Raw genomic sequence first — 19,346 nt, 5'->3', positions numbered from 1 at the left:
TGTTTTTCAAAATTGTCAGTTGTTCTTTGTTTATAGTGCAAAAACCAAAAACCGAGAGGTGATTAAATACCACCAAAAGAAATCTCTATTTGTGGGAAAAAAAGAATATAAATTTTATTTGGGTACATTGCAGCACAACCGTGCAATTGCTATTTGAAGTAACGCAGTGCCATTTCGCAAAAAATGGCCTGGTCATTAAGGGGGTAAAACCTTCTGGAGGTGACGTGCTTAGTAACATTCAATTACAATTTGGCTTGTGTAAAAATTGTATATGATATATATAGATATATATATATACCGTATTTATCGGCGTATTACACGCACAGGCGTATAACACGCACCCTAACTTTAAGAGGGAAGTTTCAGGTAAAAAGAAATCCACTGCCCCCTGCGTATAACACGCAGGCACAGTTTTCCCTCTATTTTCAGGGTAAAAAAGTGAGTGTTATACGCCAATATATATATATATTTGTATTTGCTTTTTACCCCATGAAAGTGGAGCTATTGCTATCTTCCCTCCACCAAATAGATGTACTTCCACCCCCAACATGCATGGCATTTTGATTTCATTATTATTACTAAAAATTATTCTGATGTATAGGAGGGGTGCTAGTGACAGACTGCATTGCATATGTTGTTTTTTTTTTTTGCAGCCCAAATTCTGTAACCAAAAGGAGCAGCAAATGGAGAACAAATAGTTGTAGTAATATATAAGACAAACAAAACAGTTTTATATAAAGACATATGTTTATTCAGTCATTACAGAATTTGGGTGTAAAGTCTGAGCCTAGCACATCATTTGATGTATTCTAGAAGCAGAGAATAGAATGATCTGAATAAGTATTTCAGTTGAAAGTTCAGTTGGCAGCCTGAGTGCTGGCGATCCAGGAGTTGTAGTTGCAGACCTTGGTGTAGACACCGGGGTAGTTCCTCAGGGCACAGCCGTATCCCCAGGAGACAATACCCTGGAGCTGTCCGTTACACACCACGGGGCCACCAGAGTCACCCTGAAAAACAGAATAAGCTTTTTGTTAGAACTTTGGGTAAATGACGGTAAATTATAAATATTTAGAAGCGGTGGTTGTGTTGGTTTCCTTTTTTTTCACCTGGTAATCCAGGGGATGACACCCTTCCTGTCCCTCGTCGCTAAACTCATTACCTCTACTGTATCTATGGAAGGAGCCATGTTAGCCATCAAGGCTGGATTTCAAGCATGTCTACCTTTGCAATTACAAGTGGGGCGATGGGGTTAGTAGCTTACGCACGCAAGATACGACTGTGTTTGCTTTCAGTTTATTTCACAGGAAGAAACAATGACACTGGATGTCTGGCAGGATCAACGGTTAATTCCTATATTTGCTAAAAAACGTTATTAACCTGAAAATGAGAAAAATAATGCAGCCACTATATCTAAGGACTGGTAAGCTAAAAGATATTGGGGTTGATTTACTAAAACTGGAGAGTGCAAAATCTGGTGCAGCTGTGCATGGTAGCCAATCAGCTTCTAACTTCAGCTTGAAGCTGATTGTTTTTTTTTAAGAGCTGCATCAGATGTTGCACTCTCCAGTTTTACTGAATCGATTTGGACTATAAATGATACATTGATTTTTTTTTTTTTTTTTACATTTACACTTATATATGAAAAACAATTCTGAGACTACAAAAACTACTAGTAGCTTGAGATAACACATTTATTTAAACAGTACAACTTTAAACACAAAATTAAACAAAGTTGTGTCAATTACCTGGCAGGAATCCTTGCCACCCTCCAGGTAGCCAACGCAGATCATGTTGCCGGTAATCTCTCCGGGGTAGGCGTTGCTGCACTGGGTGGAAGTCAGGATGGGGGCGTTCACACACTGCAGGAGGTTAGGCATGTTGGCTACAAATAAAGAAAAAAGGCAATGTATAAAATATTGACTGAAGAGAGAAGGCAATAGATCAAAATGTGTTAAAAAAAAGGACAAAAGCTTTCTTTATACATTGTCAGAAAAATAATAAATAATTCCAATTATTTATTATTATATTTACCACTTGCAGCCAGCAGGTGGTGCTTTTGTGGATGTTCTGCAACTCTTTACCAAGGTGACTTGCAACTGTGTTGTGAATGACTTATACTGTATAGCCTATGCTTTAAATAGTTCTAAATATTAGAAGATGAGATTACACATACACAGCTGACCCATCATCCCACCCCTCTTCTAGTTATTGAGATCTGTGTTTATTTTCAGTTAAAAAGAAGCAGTCAAGAATTTGGGGATATAGAGGCATGGGTGGGGGGGATTAAACCTTCTTCAGGTTTTATTGCTGCCTGTGTTCTCACTGAAGACGAGCCCCCTCTTTATTTGTCCTGATGACCATCGTCACCAGGATTGAAAATTAGGAGAAATCCAACATTTTGAGTGGGTACCAGGAGGGAAAAAACAGAAGTCTTCCAATGGGGACACTGAGTTTCAAAGACATTTCAGAATATATATATTTTTCTACTTTATTTATGTTTTGTGTTTCTTTAAAATTTTCTTTCTAGGAAATGGGATATTCCAGAGTAATATCTATATTACCCCGGGACAGTCTCCTGTTTGGTCCTATTCCCTCTGGTGCCAAAATAGGACTGGGCACTCTTTCCAACAGCCTCCCTAATGACAGTAAGAGGGGCAGTGGCAAGGTTGGACAGAGAACTGGCAAGAAGAGAGGCTTTGGACAACTGGTCACCACAGCCATAACCTCAAGGAAGAAGATTTCAGGACTCTGGATTAGGCTAAACATTATTTTGCGTTATCCCAAACCCTTGACAAAACAAGAAATTGCCGAAGGGATGTAGACATGCTTAATTAATCCTTAACTGCCCAGAGTTAGGATTTATGGTATTTGTTCCTCAAAGTAATAATTTTGCCTACATTTTGTAATCTTGGCAAATTTACCAGAGAAGCTTAGCCTCATTTATTATCAGTAATATATGATGTTACAGTGATGTTGACTTACTTCCACTGCTAAGGGTATTGCCCCATCCGGAGATCACACAGTTGGTGCCGGCAGCAGCGCAACCACCGGGCAGAGGCACGCTCTTGACGTAGGAGTTGAGGGTGGCGGGAGAGGCCAGCTTGACCAACATGATGTCGTTGTCCAGGGTTCTGGAGTTGTATGCAGCATTTCTGATGACCTTGGCAGAGTTGATGAACTGCTCGGTGCCCTCAGAGACAGCGATGTTGTGCTCTCCGAGTCTGACCTGCATGCTCCTGTATAGAGACAAATTCAATGAAATCAGTATATATTTGCATTTTAATCAAAAGAATTCTGGATAGAAGCCAGTTAATTTGTTTCAAACTGAGCAGCAGTGTGGGTTTGCTTAGTATGGAACATGTACCACTTGTGATTGGTACACTCACCTTCAGTTCTAGAAGTGAAGTACAGTATTTTGGGTACTGAGAACATTGAATTGTGGTTGGTATAGAGCAGGGAAGGAATAGAGCCTCTGTCAGAGGCCTATCTTTTTTTGGGGGAGATTTATCATCACTTCCAGTCAAGACAGGAAGTGTTGTAAAATTGCTTCTAATCGACACACAAACAAAATTACCTTCTAGTAGATTGGGGAAGGCTTTCTGTCAACCTTCCCTTATATTACAGGGACAAGAAGTGAGGGGAAAAAATTCCAAAGGGGGTTACAGGAATAAATAACACTTGGTAGCATTTTTACCTCCTCCCAAATCTATTCAGAATATTACAAAACACCTAGAGAAAGGGTTTACCGATTAAAATAATCATTACAGTTGGAACTTTGATATGGTAATTTTTACATAGTTTCATTAGTCTAGCTTAATTATATATTTTTTGCAATAGTGGTTATCTTTGTATATCTGATTTGGATATTACACAGGAGCTATATGTTAGAAAGCGATTGGGCGCACCAAACTATTTGTGTTTAATTTGACTGAATTTTATGAATAGGTTCTTCACTAATAAGGTATCTCCTGCTGACCCAACCCATGTCCAACTAACCATCCATTTGATCAACATGCCACTTTGCTGGTCATCCAGCTGTTAAAAGACCTGAATAATAGATACAGTGGAACCTTGGATTACAAACAAGTTCCAGGAGAATGCTCGTAATCCAAAGTACTCGCATATCAAAGCGAGTTTCCCCATTGAAGTCAATGGAAACTAAATTAATTTGTTCTGGCATGCAATGGCATGCAATACCGCATGCGGCCAGAGGCCAGAGGCGGCGGGCCCCCGGAGAGAGCCTCGGAAACGTCCGGAAAGGCCCGAGGACAGTTCGGCTGATCTTGGCAAACCTCGGAAACTCTCCATTCACAAGCCTTTCCAAGGTCTGCCAAGGTCAGTCAAGCTGTCCTCGAGTCTTTCCGTGCATTTCCGAACGGCGCCCCCCACCTCAGGCCAAACGCAGTACTGCACACTGCTTTGACCTGAATCCTGCTCGTTTTGTGAGACAACACTCGCAACCTGAGTTAGGATTTTTAGGAATACAGTGCTCGTATTGCGAAACGCTCGTCAACCGCATTACTCACAATCCGAGGTTCCACTGTACTACTTTTTTCAATGCCTCGTAACTATTCCAATAAAAAGTGCTTTCATAAAAAGTTTACTTACGCCTTGTAGCAGTGAGCAGCAGAGACCACCCACAGGGAGTTGAGGAGGGATCCACCACAGAAGTGATATCCGGAGTTCAGAGATACCTACCAGGGCTGAGAGTAGGCGCCACAGGTATATCCTCCAACGATCTTGTCATCATCCAAGGCAGCTGTAAAACACAACATGTGCCGATTACATATAGAGAGCCTACGCAAAGGGATATATTACGTTTAAGTTCATATAAAAGAAAAACAAAAAAAACATCATATTTAAAATATGTATAAACCACATACACACACACATATATATATATAAAATCCCTTATAGTATAATGTATACTCACCAGCTGCCCCGAGGAGCACACAGATCAGAAGGAGTTTCATGGTGTTGATTTTACCAGTGAACAATTTGTTGCTAATAATGTAGGTATTTATATGTTTTACCAGGACCCCCCACCCCATTCCTCCCACCTGTACACTAGCCAGCTGTGCCAATAAGAAATGTTCAGGTTAATGTATACACAGTTTTATCAGCATGTTTTTTTTTTGTTTTGTTTTTTATCAGCAACCTCCAGCATCAGTACGGTTAGTCATTTTTGTTAATCTTGATGATTCATTTCCACACAATTCCATTTCACTTTTTTTATAGGCCAACAGATCAAATTGTTGGTTAGGCCTGACACTTGCTCAGTTAGGCATCAGTAACTGCTCTTTAACGGCTGGGACTGCGGGCCCCAATGGTGTAGCAGAGAAAAATTATAGAAAGTCCCTGCGTTAGCTGTCCTAACTATGGCTACTGATCCCAGTCAGCCCTCTTCAGGCCCTGCCACCCCTCCTGGCTGCCACTGCCTCTTTTTTCACAGCCCACTTCTCTGGTTCTGCACCCATCTTTGACTGTATGCTTCCAGTCCTCCCAGGCATGTCTCCCCAGTCCTCCTGACTGTGACTCACTCACCAGCTCTCCTGGCTGCAACCTGTTGTCTAACCTGGAGTCTATCAGCAGTGCACTCTCCCACTGTCCTTTCCTTGCTCTCTCTTGTGCCTTCGGTCCAGGTCCTTTTCACGTGTTCTTGAAGGTGGTCCCGACTGCCCCATGAGCCCAGGCCCAAGGTCACCTCCCCCCAGACTTGGGAGCTCTCTCAAAGGTCTAGACAGCCTCAGCACTCTCTCACTCCAGCTCTTCCACCGACAACTCCTCCCACCCTGGGTTGACCCTGGATGTTTAAGGAGGCATGCCCTTTGCCAATCCAAGTCAGGGCTCACAGAATACTCAAGGTGACCCCACCTCCCCCAGCCTCTCTTTCCAGAAAGCACTAGAACCTTCTGGAAAGAAGTAGGAGGTCCTAGTGACATCACCTGTGAGTCACTCAGCACTACTCTGAACCACTCCCAACCCAGAATAAAAACAAACAGGCCTAGCAGTCAACCAGGCCTGCTTAAATGTACCTATCCTTTCTATCACACTACTAGAGGGTGCTACACTCACCCCACCAAAATCCAGCTGGTCCCTCACCTGGGAAATTGAAAAATAGCTCCTGGGCCCAGGAGCAAGGGCATCCCATAATTAGAATAGGAGGGCAAAGGCAAACAAACTTGGATGGGGGGACATGCATGCTCTTCTTCAGTCTTGATCACAGCCTGAAGAAGCACACATGCTCCGAACATGTGCCTGACGGCCCTGTGTCCCACATCCAATGACATCACAGCCGACGGACAGACGACTGCCAGCTTGATTTGGAGCCTTGGAAACCCTTGCAGCTAGCAAGACAGCAGCAGCGCCCCCACCGCCACCAATCGGGATCAGGACTACACAGTAAGCCCCTCTTGTGGCAAGCCTGTTGTTAACCCTTACCCAGTGAGTTAATTTAAATTTTTAACTTTAATAAATGTATCATCCACTTGTTTCATTATACTGCAATCAGAGGCGTGCCGCTGTTCTCCCCATTATATACCTACAGAGCTGCTTCCTCTTACAGAGGGTTTCCCATGTATGTGCATAATTGTTTGTAGCAGCAAGGACTTGTAGTTAGAAATGCAATGTATACGCTGTAAATACTGAACAGAAAAAAATCTTCTATATTTTTCATACATATTTATTTGTTTATATGTCCCCCCCCCATCCAAGTCTGTTTCCTTTTCCCCTTCTATTCAAATTATGGGATGCCCTTGCTATTTTTAAATTATCCAGATGATGGACCAGCTGGGTTTTGGTGGAAGGGTGAGTGTAGCACCCTCTAGTAGTTTTCTAGAAAGGATAGGTACATTTAAGCAGACCTGGCTGGGTGCTAGGCCTGTTTGTTTTCATTCTGGGTTGGGAGTGGCTCAGAGTAGTGCTGGGTGACTCACAGGTGGCGTCACTAGGACCTTTTACTTCTTTTCAGAAAGGTTCTAGTGCTTTCTGGAAGGAGAGGCTGGGGAGGTGGAGTGACTTGGGGTGTTCTGGGGAGCCCTGACCAATCCCCAACTTTAATTGGCAGGTGGCAGGCCTCCTCAAATGCCCAGGGTCAACCTAGGGTGTAAGGAGTTGTCAGGTGGAAGAGCTGAAGTGAGAGAGTGCTGAGGCTGTCTGGGCCTCTGAGGGAGCTTCCCAGCTCGGGTGCGGTTGGGACCATTTTCAAGAACAAAAGGTCCTGGACCAAAAGCATGAGAGAGCAAGAAGAGGACACCGGGAGAGTGCACTGCTGAGAGACTCCAGGGAGGACAACTGGTCGCAGCCAGGAAGGCTGGTGACTGAGATACAGTCAGGAGGACTAGGGAGGTACACCTGGGAGGACTGGAAGCTTGCAGTCAAAGATGGGTGCAGAACCAGAGGAGTGGGCTGTGGAAGGGGCAGTGGAAAGAGGCAGCTACAGCCAGGAGGGCTGTAAAGGCCTGAAGAGGGCTGACTGGGATCAGTAGCCATAGTTACAGTACCTGTCGCCGAGAATGTGTTTCACGCACGACGGCATCGCGCTGATTCTTGGCGACAGGGTGCCGACATCTCGCTGAAATAGGTAAAGCACATTTCAGCCAGCGCGACATAGAAGCGACGGGGATCCAACTTGGATTCCCGCCAATTCTAGCCGCTGCATTTGGTATGAATCATGAGGGGGAACTCCACGCCAAATTTTAAATAAATAAACGGCATTGGTTCCCCCCCAGGGGCATACCAGGCCTGGTATGGATTGTAAGGAGAACCCCAACGCCAAAAATACGGTGTGGGGGTTCCCCCACAATCCATACCAGACCCGTATCCAAGCACGCTGCCCGGCCGGTCAGGAAAGGAGTGGGGACAAGCGTGGGCCCCCCCACCTCCTGAGACGTACCAGGCCACTTGCCCTCAACATGGGGGGGTGGGTGCTCTGGGGCAGGGGGGCGCCCTGACTAGGAAATGAGAGGCAATCGGTTTTTGAAAGAATACCGACAAGGCCGAGATTTGGCCCTTGATAGTGCACAAAGCCCAACTGAAGAAAGGCAAGAATCCTATTAATGGCATACTTCCTATGATGCCATCTTCTGGGTTCACACCAGGAAACATATGCCTTCCAGATTCTGTAATAGATGAGCCTGGAGGCTGGCTTCCTAGCATTAACCAGAGTGGATAGGACTGTCCCTGAGAGCCCACATTTCCTCAGAATGTGGGTCTCAACAGCCAAAACGTCAAATTTAGACTTGTAAGGCAGGATGGAATATTGGACCCTGTGACAGTAGGTCTGAGCGTAGTGGAAGAACCCAGGTTATTCCTACTGCCATCCTTACGATTTCTGCGTACCAGGGTCTCCTGGGACAAGCCGGGGCTACCAAAATCACTGACTTTCCTTCCCTCTTGACTCTCTGAAGGAATCGAGGGAGAAGCGGAACTGGAGGGAAGGCATAAATCAGAGAATAATGATCCCATGAGATTGTCAGGGCATATGACCCTTGAGCACAGGGATCTCTTGTTTTTGACACAAAGTTGTTCACCCCATTTCTGACATATGATTTGAAACATGTCGGGGTGTAGAGACCATTCTCCTGGACTCAGCTGGTGGCGGCTTAAAAAATTCACCTGCCAATTTTCTACCCCTGGAATAAAGACTACAGACAGGCGAGGAATATGCCTTTCTGCCCAGGCCAGGATGTAATTCACCTCTTTTTGGGCATCCAGACTTCTGGTGCCTCCTTGGTGATTAATATAGGCCACGGCTGTAGCATTGTCGGACTGAAACTGAACAGGCCAACCTTGTAGTCTGTAAGACCAAACTTTGAGGGCCAAATGAATTGTCCGAATCTCCAGAATGTTGATGGACAGGAGCTTTTCGGGCCCGTACCACTTCCCCTGGGCAGATGCTTCTTCTAGAACTGCCCCCCAGCCAAGAAGGCTGTCATCTGTGGTCACCACTTTCCAGGTAACCGGAATAAAGGATTTCCCTTCTGACAGATTTTGGGGAAGCAACCACCAATTGAGACTCTGGTGAACCTTTGGAGATAAGATTATAGGAAGATCCAGGGCTTGAACATCTTTGTTCCAGCTGACAGAATTCTTCCCTGTAAAGTTCTTGAGTGAAACTGGGCGTAAGGGACAGCCTCGAATGAGGCTACCATCTTTCCCAATACTCTCATGCCTTCTTTTTGCCTTTATCACTCGGACCAAGTCTCCTATGGCTTTTGCCTTTGGCTTGGGAAGTAATATCTTGCTTTGAGACATGTCTATAATCATGCCCAAGTACTCCAGCCTTCTTTGAGGCTGCAAGTAAGATTTTTCCAGATTGAGGACCCAGCCTAGGTACTCCAAATATTCCACTGTGCTGTGCACATTGCGGACTGATCTATGATTAACAGATCATCCAGGTAGGCTGTCACTGCTATGCCTCGTGCCTTAGCCTTGCTAGGGCCGGGGCCAGTATTTTTGTGAACACTCAAGTTGCTGTAGCCATCCTGAAAGGAAGGGCCACAAACTGAAAGTGGCGCTGATCCACCGAAAAACCTTAGAAATCTTTGGTGAGCGGGGAATATTGGCATGTGTAGATATGCATCTCTGATGTCTATTGCTGCCAGAAATTCTCCTCCCTGAAGGGTGGAAACAACTGAATGGACATGCAGAAGGAGCGAATGTTCAGGAACTGATTCAGGCTTTTCAGATCTAGGATAGGTCTGACATCCCCATTTGGTTTTGGAACCGTCAAAAGGTTTGAATAGAATTCTGATCCCTGATCCTCTGGGGCTAACTCCAAGATTACCCCTTGGGACAACAGGTGTTCTAAGGCCAACAGTAAAGGCCTTCTTTTTTCTGGATCTTTGGCAACTCTTGATCTCAGAAAACGGGGTGGCAGAAGTTTTCTGAATTCTAGCTTGTAGCCTGAGGATACTGTGGAGATGACCCACTTGTCCTAAACTTCGTTCCGCCAGGCGTTTGCAAATTGTAGCAGCCTTCCCCCCACTCGGCCGAGCGGGGAATCCCTTCATAGGAATGTTTTGGGGGTCTGCTTAGACTTTGAACCCCAAGTCCTTTTCTGCCCTTGGTCTTGGCTCTGGGCATTTTCCCTAGTGTTAGACTGGGGAGGCCATCGCCACTGTCTGGAGAATGAGGTTCCAGGGGCTGGAGAAATAGTACGCTTAAATGAGGGACATTCACTCTTCTTAACCGGCAACAGAGTAGACTTGCTTCCGGTAATCTTTTGGATGTATTTATCCAGGTCATCCCCAAACAGGCGTCCTTCCCCAAAGGGGAGCGCTGCCAAGTATTTCTTGCAAGAAACCTCAGCCTCCCAATGTTTTAACCAGAGATCTGCGCATGTGTGATTCCATAATCGCATCAATCACAAAACACAAGGCCTTAGGAAGGTCCTCATAAACCTCAATCTCCTCTGTAGGGAGGATGTTAATCATCTGCTTCATTTGTTCCATGAGGAACTGACATACACCAATGGCTGGAACTGCAGGTCGTACTACAGTCCCAGCCATGGAAGAGGAGGCTTTTAATAGGGACTCCAGCTTTTTATCAGTTGGATCCTTAAAACCCTGCACATTGTCTATAGGACAGGTCAGGTTTTTGTTTGCACAAGAAATAGCTGCATCTATAGCAGGTACCCCCCCATTTCTTAGTGAAACTTTCCTCCATAGGATAAAGGAGGGAAAACTGCCTAGGAGGAGAAAACTGTTTATCTGGGTGAATCCAGTCATCATATATCAGTTTATCCAGCAAGGGATAAACTGGAAAGGCGCATGCAGCCTGCGGGGATTTATGAGATCCCAAAGAGGAAACAGAGAAAGCTTCAACAGGAGGCAATTTGTAAGTTCTGCATAATATTGCACCTGCATTTTTAGCGACTGAGAGGTAGCAGGAAACCTCTCATCCTCTGAGTCCTCAGACTGTACATGATCCTCATCTCCAGAGAGGGATTTTTCACCCTCAGAAGGCTCATCTGATGAGAGAGCCAGAGCAGATGAAGGGGATCTACCCCATTTTCTGCTTTTATTCAAGGAGGTTGCGATAATAGTAGCAATCCTTCCTTTTAAGCCATCCAAAGCAACTTTTAAAGTGTCCTCAGTGACGTATACAGGAGCTGCCATAGGAAAAGCTGCAAAACCAGACACAGGCTCATCCTGTGAGATTGCTATCAGGCAGACAGAGGGGGATGGTAAACTGCAGGCAAGCTCAGAATCCTTAGCCGTACGCAGGTATTTTCTGGTGCCTCTTTTACCAGCCCTTGAACCTCTTCTCGGGGACATAGTCCTTACTGCGAAGCAAAGGTACTATCCACAAACATTAATGCAATTACTGTTGTGCTATAGTCTTACACTACACAAAAAATCAGCTCACTGCACAACCTGATGCCAAATAGGAGTCTTGATTTGCCACAGGGATGCTTACAACCACAGCTCTGTGTCCATACCGATTTACAGAAGGCATCTGGCGTGCTGGGCTTTTTAAACCAGCTTATTTGCGCCTGCACACAGATGTTCCGCTTTTTCTCACGGGCACTAGCAACCACATCCCTCCCACTATCCATGTCTCACTAAGACAGCTAAAAGCGTGCTCCCGGCGTGTGCACGTGCGCGCGCATGTGCCGCTGTCATGGTGGTGCCCAGGAGAACGAGGAAAGGGGGAGAGATTACTGGGAGCATCATTGTGGACCCCTGTATGCGTTTTTTTTTGTGGCAGAGCCTGCAGCAGAAGGAGGTGAGTGGTGTTTTAAATTTGACCGACTTCACTGAGCTTGTTCCTGGATGGCTTATGTAAGAATACACCAGGTATGCACTTATTCCCTCCAGTGGCGAAAACCAGAAAAGACATCCTACTCACAGAAGATAATACAAAATAAATTATTCTCTTCTTACCTTATCCACACCGCAAGAAAAGCTACTAAAAGTAGTTCCAGCGTTCACCCATCATGGCGGGCAAGTTGTGCCAATCTTCAGGTTTATCAAGGGTTCCAATAGAGAAAACCTCATACCTGGACCCGTAGAAGACTCTGCTAGAAACTTTTCGTGCCACAGATGTATTAGTACACCAAAGTCTGGATCCCAGAGCCCAGACCTCCGCAGAGAGACATTAGAGGCAAACCTTGTTTCTTCTTTACACAAGGCCCGGTTACCAACCATCTTAGGCTTTTGATATCGGCCTGAGGTATGGATCTGGTTATAGCTCCTAGGTCTCCGCAGACAGACTATCAAAAGAGCATTTTTCTTCTTAGCACATGTTGAACGTGACCAACCACCTTAAACACTGGCAAAAAAACGGAGGTACTCTCCATTAAGTAACTAAGGCTCTGTGTCCCGTAAAGTATGATCAAGAAAATAGGATTTTTAAATACAGCTTACCTGTAAAAGCCATTTCTTGGGAATACATCACAGGGACACAGAGCTCCCACCCCTCTTCGGAGTTAAACGTGGAACACTTATTGCTTTGCTACAAAACTGATAGTTATATAGGGGAGGAACTCAATTTTAATTGGGTTTGCCAGTGTCCAAACACCTGTGGTGACTACATAACCCATTAAGTAATTAAGGCTCTGTGTCCCGTGATGTATGATCACGGGACCTTATCCCCACATGCTAAATGAGGTTAAAGAACAAGGATAGAAGAAGGAAGGTAGCAAAGCTAACACCACCCAGCACACCATGGATCTACAATCACCGTCCAAAGGTTTTTACTGTAGAGAGATCATATCACAGAGACAAGTACAACGTTCTAGTAGATAAGTACATAAAGAAATAATTAATATTGAAAGTGTCTCATATTATCATTAATTGATGTAAGCTATATTGTATATGCCATACAGTATGGCTGTATCCAAAAACGGGGGTGTTTTTAAAGTATGACCAAATGCTTCTTGTACAAGTCTGTGAAAGATGACTTTGGGAGATTTTTATAGGTGGCTTTGTGCTCCCCAGGTAATAGGATAGCTTTAGAGCAGTAGTTCCAGAATGGGTCAAACATCACTTAATACCTTATTCTGTAAAAGTGATACCCATTCTTTATAGATAAGAAGATGTTGTCATATTAAAACAATTTTATCTGTTGGCCTTTAAAAAAGTGAAATGGAATATTGTGGAAAAAATACTGAACTATCAAGATTAAAAAAAATTACTAACCTTACCGATGGTGGAGGTTGCTGATAATGTGAAAAAAACATGCTGATAAAACTGTGTATACATTAACCTGAACATTTCTTATTGGCACAGCTGGGCAATGTATAGTACAGGTAGGGGGAATGGGGCAGGGGGGGGTCCTGGTAAAACATATAAATACCTACATTATTAGCAACAAATTGTTCACTGGTAAAATCGACACCATGAAACTCCTTCTGATCTGTGTGCTCCTCGGGGCAGCTGGTGAGTATACATTGTGTGTGTATATATATATATATATATATATATATATATATATATATATATATATATATATATATATATATATACTGTATGTATATACAGGGTCTGTTTATTAATTTTTCATTTTTTAAATATATATTTTTTTGTTTTGTTTTTTTGTTTCTTTCATATGAACGTAAACATAATATATCCTTTGCGTAGGCTCGTTATATGTAATCAGCACATGTTGTGTTTTACAGCTGCCTTGGATGATGACAAGATCGTCGGAGGATATACCTGTGGCGCCTACTCTCAGCCCTGGCAGGTATCTCTGAACTCTGGATATCACTTCTGTGGTGGATCCCTCATCAACTCCCTGTGGGTGGTCTCTGCTGCTCACTGCTACAAGGCGTAAGTGCACTTTTTATGAAAACACTTTTTATTGGAATAGTTACAAGGCATTGAAAAAATGTGTATCTATTATTCAGAGCTTTTAACAGCTGGTTGACCAGCAAAGTGGCATATTGATAACATGGATGGTTGGTTCGACATGGGTTGGGTCAGCAGCAGATCCCTTGGGATGGTAATTGGTATTCATAAATTGCAGTCAAATTAAACACAAATTGTTTGGTGCTCCCAATCCCTTGCTAACATATAGCTCCTGTGTAATATCCAAATCAGATATACATAGATAACCATTATGGCAAAAAATATAGTGCTCCGAACAATAATTAAGCTAGACTAATAAAACTATGTGAAAATTACCATATTATAGTTTCAGCTGTAATTATTACTTTAATCAATAAACCCTTTCTCCAGGTATTTTGTATAATTTTGAATAGATTGGGGATGAGTTAAAAATGCTACCAAGTGTAATTTATTCCTGTGACCCCTTTTGGAAGTGTTTCCCCTCACTTCTTTTCCATGTAATATGGGGTACATTGACAGAAAGCTTTCCCCAATCTACTAGAATGTATTTTTGTTTGTGTGTCCATTGGAATCCATTTTATACCACTTCCTGTCTTGACCGGAAGTGAGGATAAATCTCCCCAATAGAAAGACAGGCCTCTGACAAAGGCTCTATTCCTTACCTGCTCTATACCAACCACAATTCAATGTTCTCAGTAGCCTTAACATCTGTAGTTCACTCCTGGAACTGAAGGTGAGTGTACAACCACTAGTGGTACAAGTTCCATACTAAGCAAACCTACACTGCTGCTCAGTTTGAAACAAATTAACTGGCTTCTATCCAGAATTCCTTTAATTAAGATGCAAATATATACTAATTTCATTGAATTTGTCTTTATACAGGAGCATGCAAGTCAGACTCGGAGAGCACAACATTGCTGTCTCTGAGGGCACCGAGCAGTTCATCAACTCTGCCAAGGTCATCAGAAATGCTGCATACAACTCCAGAACCCTGGACAACGACATCATGTTGGTCAAGCTGGCCTCTCCCGCCACCCTCAACTCCTACGTCAAGAGCGTGCCTCTGCCCGGTGGTTGCGCTGCTGCCGGCACCAACTGTGTGATCTCCGGATGGGGCAATACCCTTAGCAGTGGAAGTAAGTCAACATCACTGTAACATCATATATTACTGATAATAAATGAGGCTAAGCTTCTCAGGTAAATTTGCCAAGATTAGAAAATGTAGGCAAATTGATTACTTTGAGGAACAAATACCATAAATCCCTTCAGCAATTTAAGGATCTAGTACTTGTTTTGTCAAGGGGGTGGGATAATACAAAATAATGTTTAACCTAATCCAGAGTCCTTAAATCTTCTTCAATGAGGTTATGGGTGTGGTGACCAGTTGTCCAAAGCCTCTCTTCTTGCCAGTACTCTGACCAGCCTTGTTGTCACTGCCCCTCTTACCCTACAGTTCAGAACCAACCTAATGACCATGTCATTGGGGAGGCTGCTGGAAGGCGTGCCCAATCCCATTTTGGCACCAGAGGGACTAGGACCAAGGATGCTGTCCCAGAGTAATATAAATATTACTCTGTATTATCCTATTCCCTAGAAAGGAAAACTAGTGCTGGATCCTTCATGAGCTGGGAGGGTTTTAGTTAGACAGGCCATAGATGCTATAGCCACTAGCAATAATTGCATGCTAACAATCTGACATGCTAGTTGTACCCAAGTCAATTGATGGATAGACTTGGGTACAATCTGCCTGCTCATGGATGGTTTAAATGATTTGAACCATCTATGGCTGGCTTTAGACTTTACTAAAGAAAATCAAAACATAAATAAAGTAGAAAAAATAAGAAATATATTCTGAAATGTCTTTAAAACTCGGAACAAGTGTCCTCATTGGAAGACTTCCCTTTTCCCCTTCTGTCAACCACTTAAAATGTTGGCTTCCTCATCATTTTCAGTCCTGGTGACAATGGTCATCAGCACAAATAAAGAGGGTGCTCGTCTTCAGTGAAAACACAGGCAGCAATAAAACCTGAAGAAGGTTTTATCCTCCCCACCCACGCCCCTCTATCCCCAAATTTTTCACTAACTTTTAACTTATAATAAACACAGATGTCAATAACTGGAAGAGGGGTGGGATGATAGGCCAGCTGTGTATGCAAAATCTCATCTTCTAATATGTAGATTTATTCAAAACATAGGCTGTCTAAGTTATACACAACATAGTTGCATTGGTAAATAGCTGCAGAATATACACAAAAGCACCACCTGCTGTCTACAAGTGGTAAATATAATACAAAAATAGAATTATTAAATTTTTTTCTGACTAAAAATCTATAAAGCAAGCTTTTGTCTTTTTTTAACATGTTTTCTCCTTTTGTCTTCAGTCAATATTTTATTCACTGCCTTTTTTTTAAATTGCAGCCAATATGCCTAACCTCCTGCAGTGTGTGAACGCCCCCATCCTGACCTCCACCCAGTGCAGCAACGCCTACCCCGGAGAGATTACCGGCAACATGATCTGCGTTGGCTACCTGGAGGGAGGCAAGGATTCCTGCCAGGTAATTGCCACAACTTATTTTATTTTTATATATAAAGTTGTACTGTTCAAATAAATGTGTTATCTCAAGCAACTAGTAGTTTTCGTAGATAAGTTCAATGTATAATTTGTAGTCCAAATATTCGGGAGAAGTTTTGAAACTAGATTATAGATATTTCTTTAAGTAAATGTATAGTAAAACAGATCTTCTGTATTAATATTTCATATTAGTTGGAAAAGCAACTAATAAAGTTAAGTCAATATGGAAAAAATCTTAAAGTGTAAAGCCCCGTACACACGGTCGGACCTTTGTTCGACCAAAATCACATCGGAATTCCGACGGAATTCCATCGGAGTAAAAAAGAACATGTACTCTATCTAAACTCCGACGGAATTCCTTGGAATTTCCAATGGAAATGATCCGATGGGGCATACACACGGTTGGAATTTCCGATGGAAAAAGTCTGTCAGACTTTTTCCATCGGAAATTCAGATCGTGTGTACGGGGCATAACTGAACCCAAGAAATAATATGTAATGATTTACTAAAACTGGAGAGTGCAAAATCTGGTGCAGCTCTGCAAAAAAAAAAACTGAAGTTAGAAGCTGATTGGCTACCATGCACAGCTGCACCAGATTTTGCACTCTCCAGTTTTAAAAAATCAACCCCAATATCTTTTAGTCCTTGGATATGGTGGTTGCATTGTTTTTCTCGTTTTCAGGGTAAGATTTTTTTTTTAAGCAAATATAGAAATTAATGCCGCGTACACACGACCGTTTTTCGGGTTGTAAAAAATGAAGTTTTTAATGGTCTAGAAAAAAATATGTTTTTTTCAACCCGATCGTTAAATTGGCCTTGCCTACACATGATCGTGAACAAAAAAAATGCTCTAGCAAAGCGCGGTGACGTACAACACGTACGACGGCACTATTAAGGGGAAGTTCCATTCGGATGACGCCACCCTTGGGGCTGCTTTTGCTGGTTTTGTGCTATTAAAAGACGATTCGCACTTTTCAGTCTGTTACATTGTGATGAATGTGCTATCTCCATTACGAACGCTAGTTTTACCAGAATGAGCGCTCCCATCTCATAACTTGCTTCTGAGCATGCACGTTTTTTTTTACGTCGTTAAAGCCCACACACGACCATTTTTTACGACATTAAAAACGACGTTAAAAAACTAGAGCATGTTCTAAATTTTTAATGGCCATATTTTACGTCGTGAAAAATGCTTTGGAACCCCCAAAACAAAACTCGAAAAACGGTCGTGTGTATGCGGCATAACTGTTGATCCTGCCAGACATCCAGTGTCCTTGTCACTCAAGCCTCGTACACACGACCGGTTTTCCTGCCAGGAAAACTGCCAGGAGAGCTTTTGGCCGGGAAAACCTGCCGTGTGTATCCTTCATCGCAGTTTTCCCGACAGGAAAACTGCTGGGAATCCCAGCGGGAAAATAGAGAACCTGCTCTCTATTTTCCCACCGGGACTCCCGGCGGTTTTAAACCCGGCAGTTTTCTTATGGGGAAACACTGTGAGGGAGCATACACACCGCCTGGATTTCTGGCCAAAGCTCTCCCCACAGTTTTCCCAATGGGAAACCCGGACGTGTGTACACAGGGAAACTTTACCGAGCAGTTTCTCGGTTTTCCCGTTGGGATTCCTGGAGGACTGTATACCACCGGGAATCCCGGTCATGCATACAGGGCTTTACTGTGAAATAAACTGGAAGCAAACACAGTCTTGTCTTGCTTGCATAAGCTACTAATCCCATCGCCCCACTTGTAAGCAATGGTAGACATGCTTGAAATCCACCCTTGATGGCTGCTATGGCTCCTTCCATAGATACAGTAGAGATAATGAGTTTTGCCACCCAGGGACAGGAAGGGTGTCATCCCCTGGATTTCCAGGTGGAAAAAAAAGATTAAGCCTGAAAAATTTTAAACCAACACAAACACTGCATCTAAATACTTATAATTTACCGTCATTTACCCAAAGTTCTAAAAAAATTATTTTATATTTTCAGGGTGACTCTGGTGGCCCCGTGGTGTGTAACGGACAGCTCCAGGGTATTGTCTCCTGGGGATACGGCTGTGCCCTGAGGAACTACCCCGGTGTCTACACCAAGGTCTGCAACTACAACTCCTGGATCGCCAGCACTCAGGCTGCCAACTGAACTTCCAACTGAAATACTTATTTAGATCATTCTATTCTCTGATTCTAGAAAACTTTAAATGATGTGCTAGACTCAGACTTTACACCTACATTCTGTAATGACCGAATAAACATATTTCTTTATATAAAATAGTTTTGTTCATTTTATATATTACTACAACTATTGGTTCTCAATTTGCTGCTCATTTTGGCTACATAATCTGGGCTGCTAAAAAAGCAACATATGCAATGCAGTCTGTCACTAGCACCCCCCCCCCCCCCTATACATCAGAATAATTTTCAGTAATAATCATGAAAACAAAATGCCATGCATGTTGGGGTGGAAGTACAGCTAATTGTAGCTCCACTTGGGGGCAAAAAAAGCAAATAAAAAAATAAAAAATAATATAGCATATACAATTGTTACACAAGCCAAATTGTAATTGAATGTTACTAAGCACTTCACCTCCGGAGGGTTTACCCCCCTTCATGACCAGGATTTTTTTTTGCGAAATGGCACTGTGTTACTTTAACTGACAAAGTGCGGTTGTGCGACGTTGTACCCAAAATAAAATTGATGTCCTTTTTTGTCATTAGTAAAGCTTTCGTTTGGTGGTATTTGATCACCTCTGTGCTCTTTTATTTTTTGTAGTAGAAACAAAGAGCAACTAACAATTTAAAAAAATATATATATTTTTTACTTTCTGCCATAAAATACATCCAATAAAAAAATGTAAAGAAAAAAACAATTTCTTCCTATATTTAGGCCAATGTGTATTCTGCTACATATTTTTGGTAAACAAATCCCAATAAGCGTATATTGATTGGTTTGCACAAAAGCTTATAGCAGGACTGCGATATTGTGGTG

The 19,346-nt window shown here is 43.0% G+C and overlaps 2 protein-coding genes across 5 annotated transcripts in view; one reads left to right on the top strand and one right to left on the bottom strand.

Annotated features, from left to right (window-relative positions):
• Nucleotides 1-784: 784 nt before the first annotated feature.
• The window catches only part of LOC120946874 (trypsin-like), a 169,936-nt gene continuing 151,374 nt past the window's right edge, over nucleotides 785-19,346 (bottom strand). For 2 of the 4 annotated variants that reach the window (XM_040361689.1, XM_040361690.1), the window contains exons 3-5: nucleotides 2,983-3,236; nucleotides 1,746-1,882; nucleotides 785-1,007 (exon numbers count right to left, since the gene is read on the bottom strand). In XM_040361689.1, the coding sequence (XP_040217623.1) occupies nucleotides 858-1,007; nucleotides 1,746-1,882; nucleotides 2,983-3,236 (541 nt within the window). In that variant the 3' untranslated portion in view covers nucleotides 785-857. Of the gene's footprint in view, nucleotides 1,008-1,745; nucleotides 1,883-2,982; nucleotides 3,237-4,608; nucleotides 4,760-4,933; nucleotides 5,039-19,346 lie in introns of those variants that run through there. The other 2 variants (XM_040361692.1, XM_040361691.1) reach the window with 2 other exon arrangements.
• On the top strand, nucleotides 13,286-18,518 carry LOC120946889 (trypsin-like). Its single transcript, XM_040361713.1, has 5 exons — nucleotides 13,286-13,385; nucleotides 13,625-13,775; nucleotides 14,676-14,929; nucleotides 16,212-16,348; nucleotides 18,351-18,518. Exons 1-5 carry the CDS (start codon nucleotides 13,346-13,348, stop codon nucleotides 18,498-18,500), a joined length of 732 nt encoding a protein of 243 aa, XP_040217647.1. The 5' UTR covers nucleotides 13,286-13,345; the 3' UTR covers nucleotides 18,501-18,518.

The sequence above is a fragment of the Rana temporaria genome, chromosome 8 (assembly GCF_905171775.1).
Source record: "Rana temporaria chromosome 8, aRanTem1.1, whole genome shotgun sequence".
NCBI classification, from domain to species: domain Eukaryota; kingdom Metazoa; phylum Chordata; class Amphibia; order Anura; family Ranidae; genus Rana; species Rana temporaria.
The sequence above is the reverse complement of the archived record's forward strand: the minus strand, read 5'-3'. Positions and strand labels throughout refer to the sequence as shown.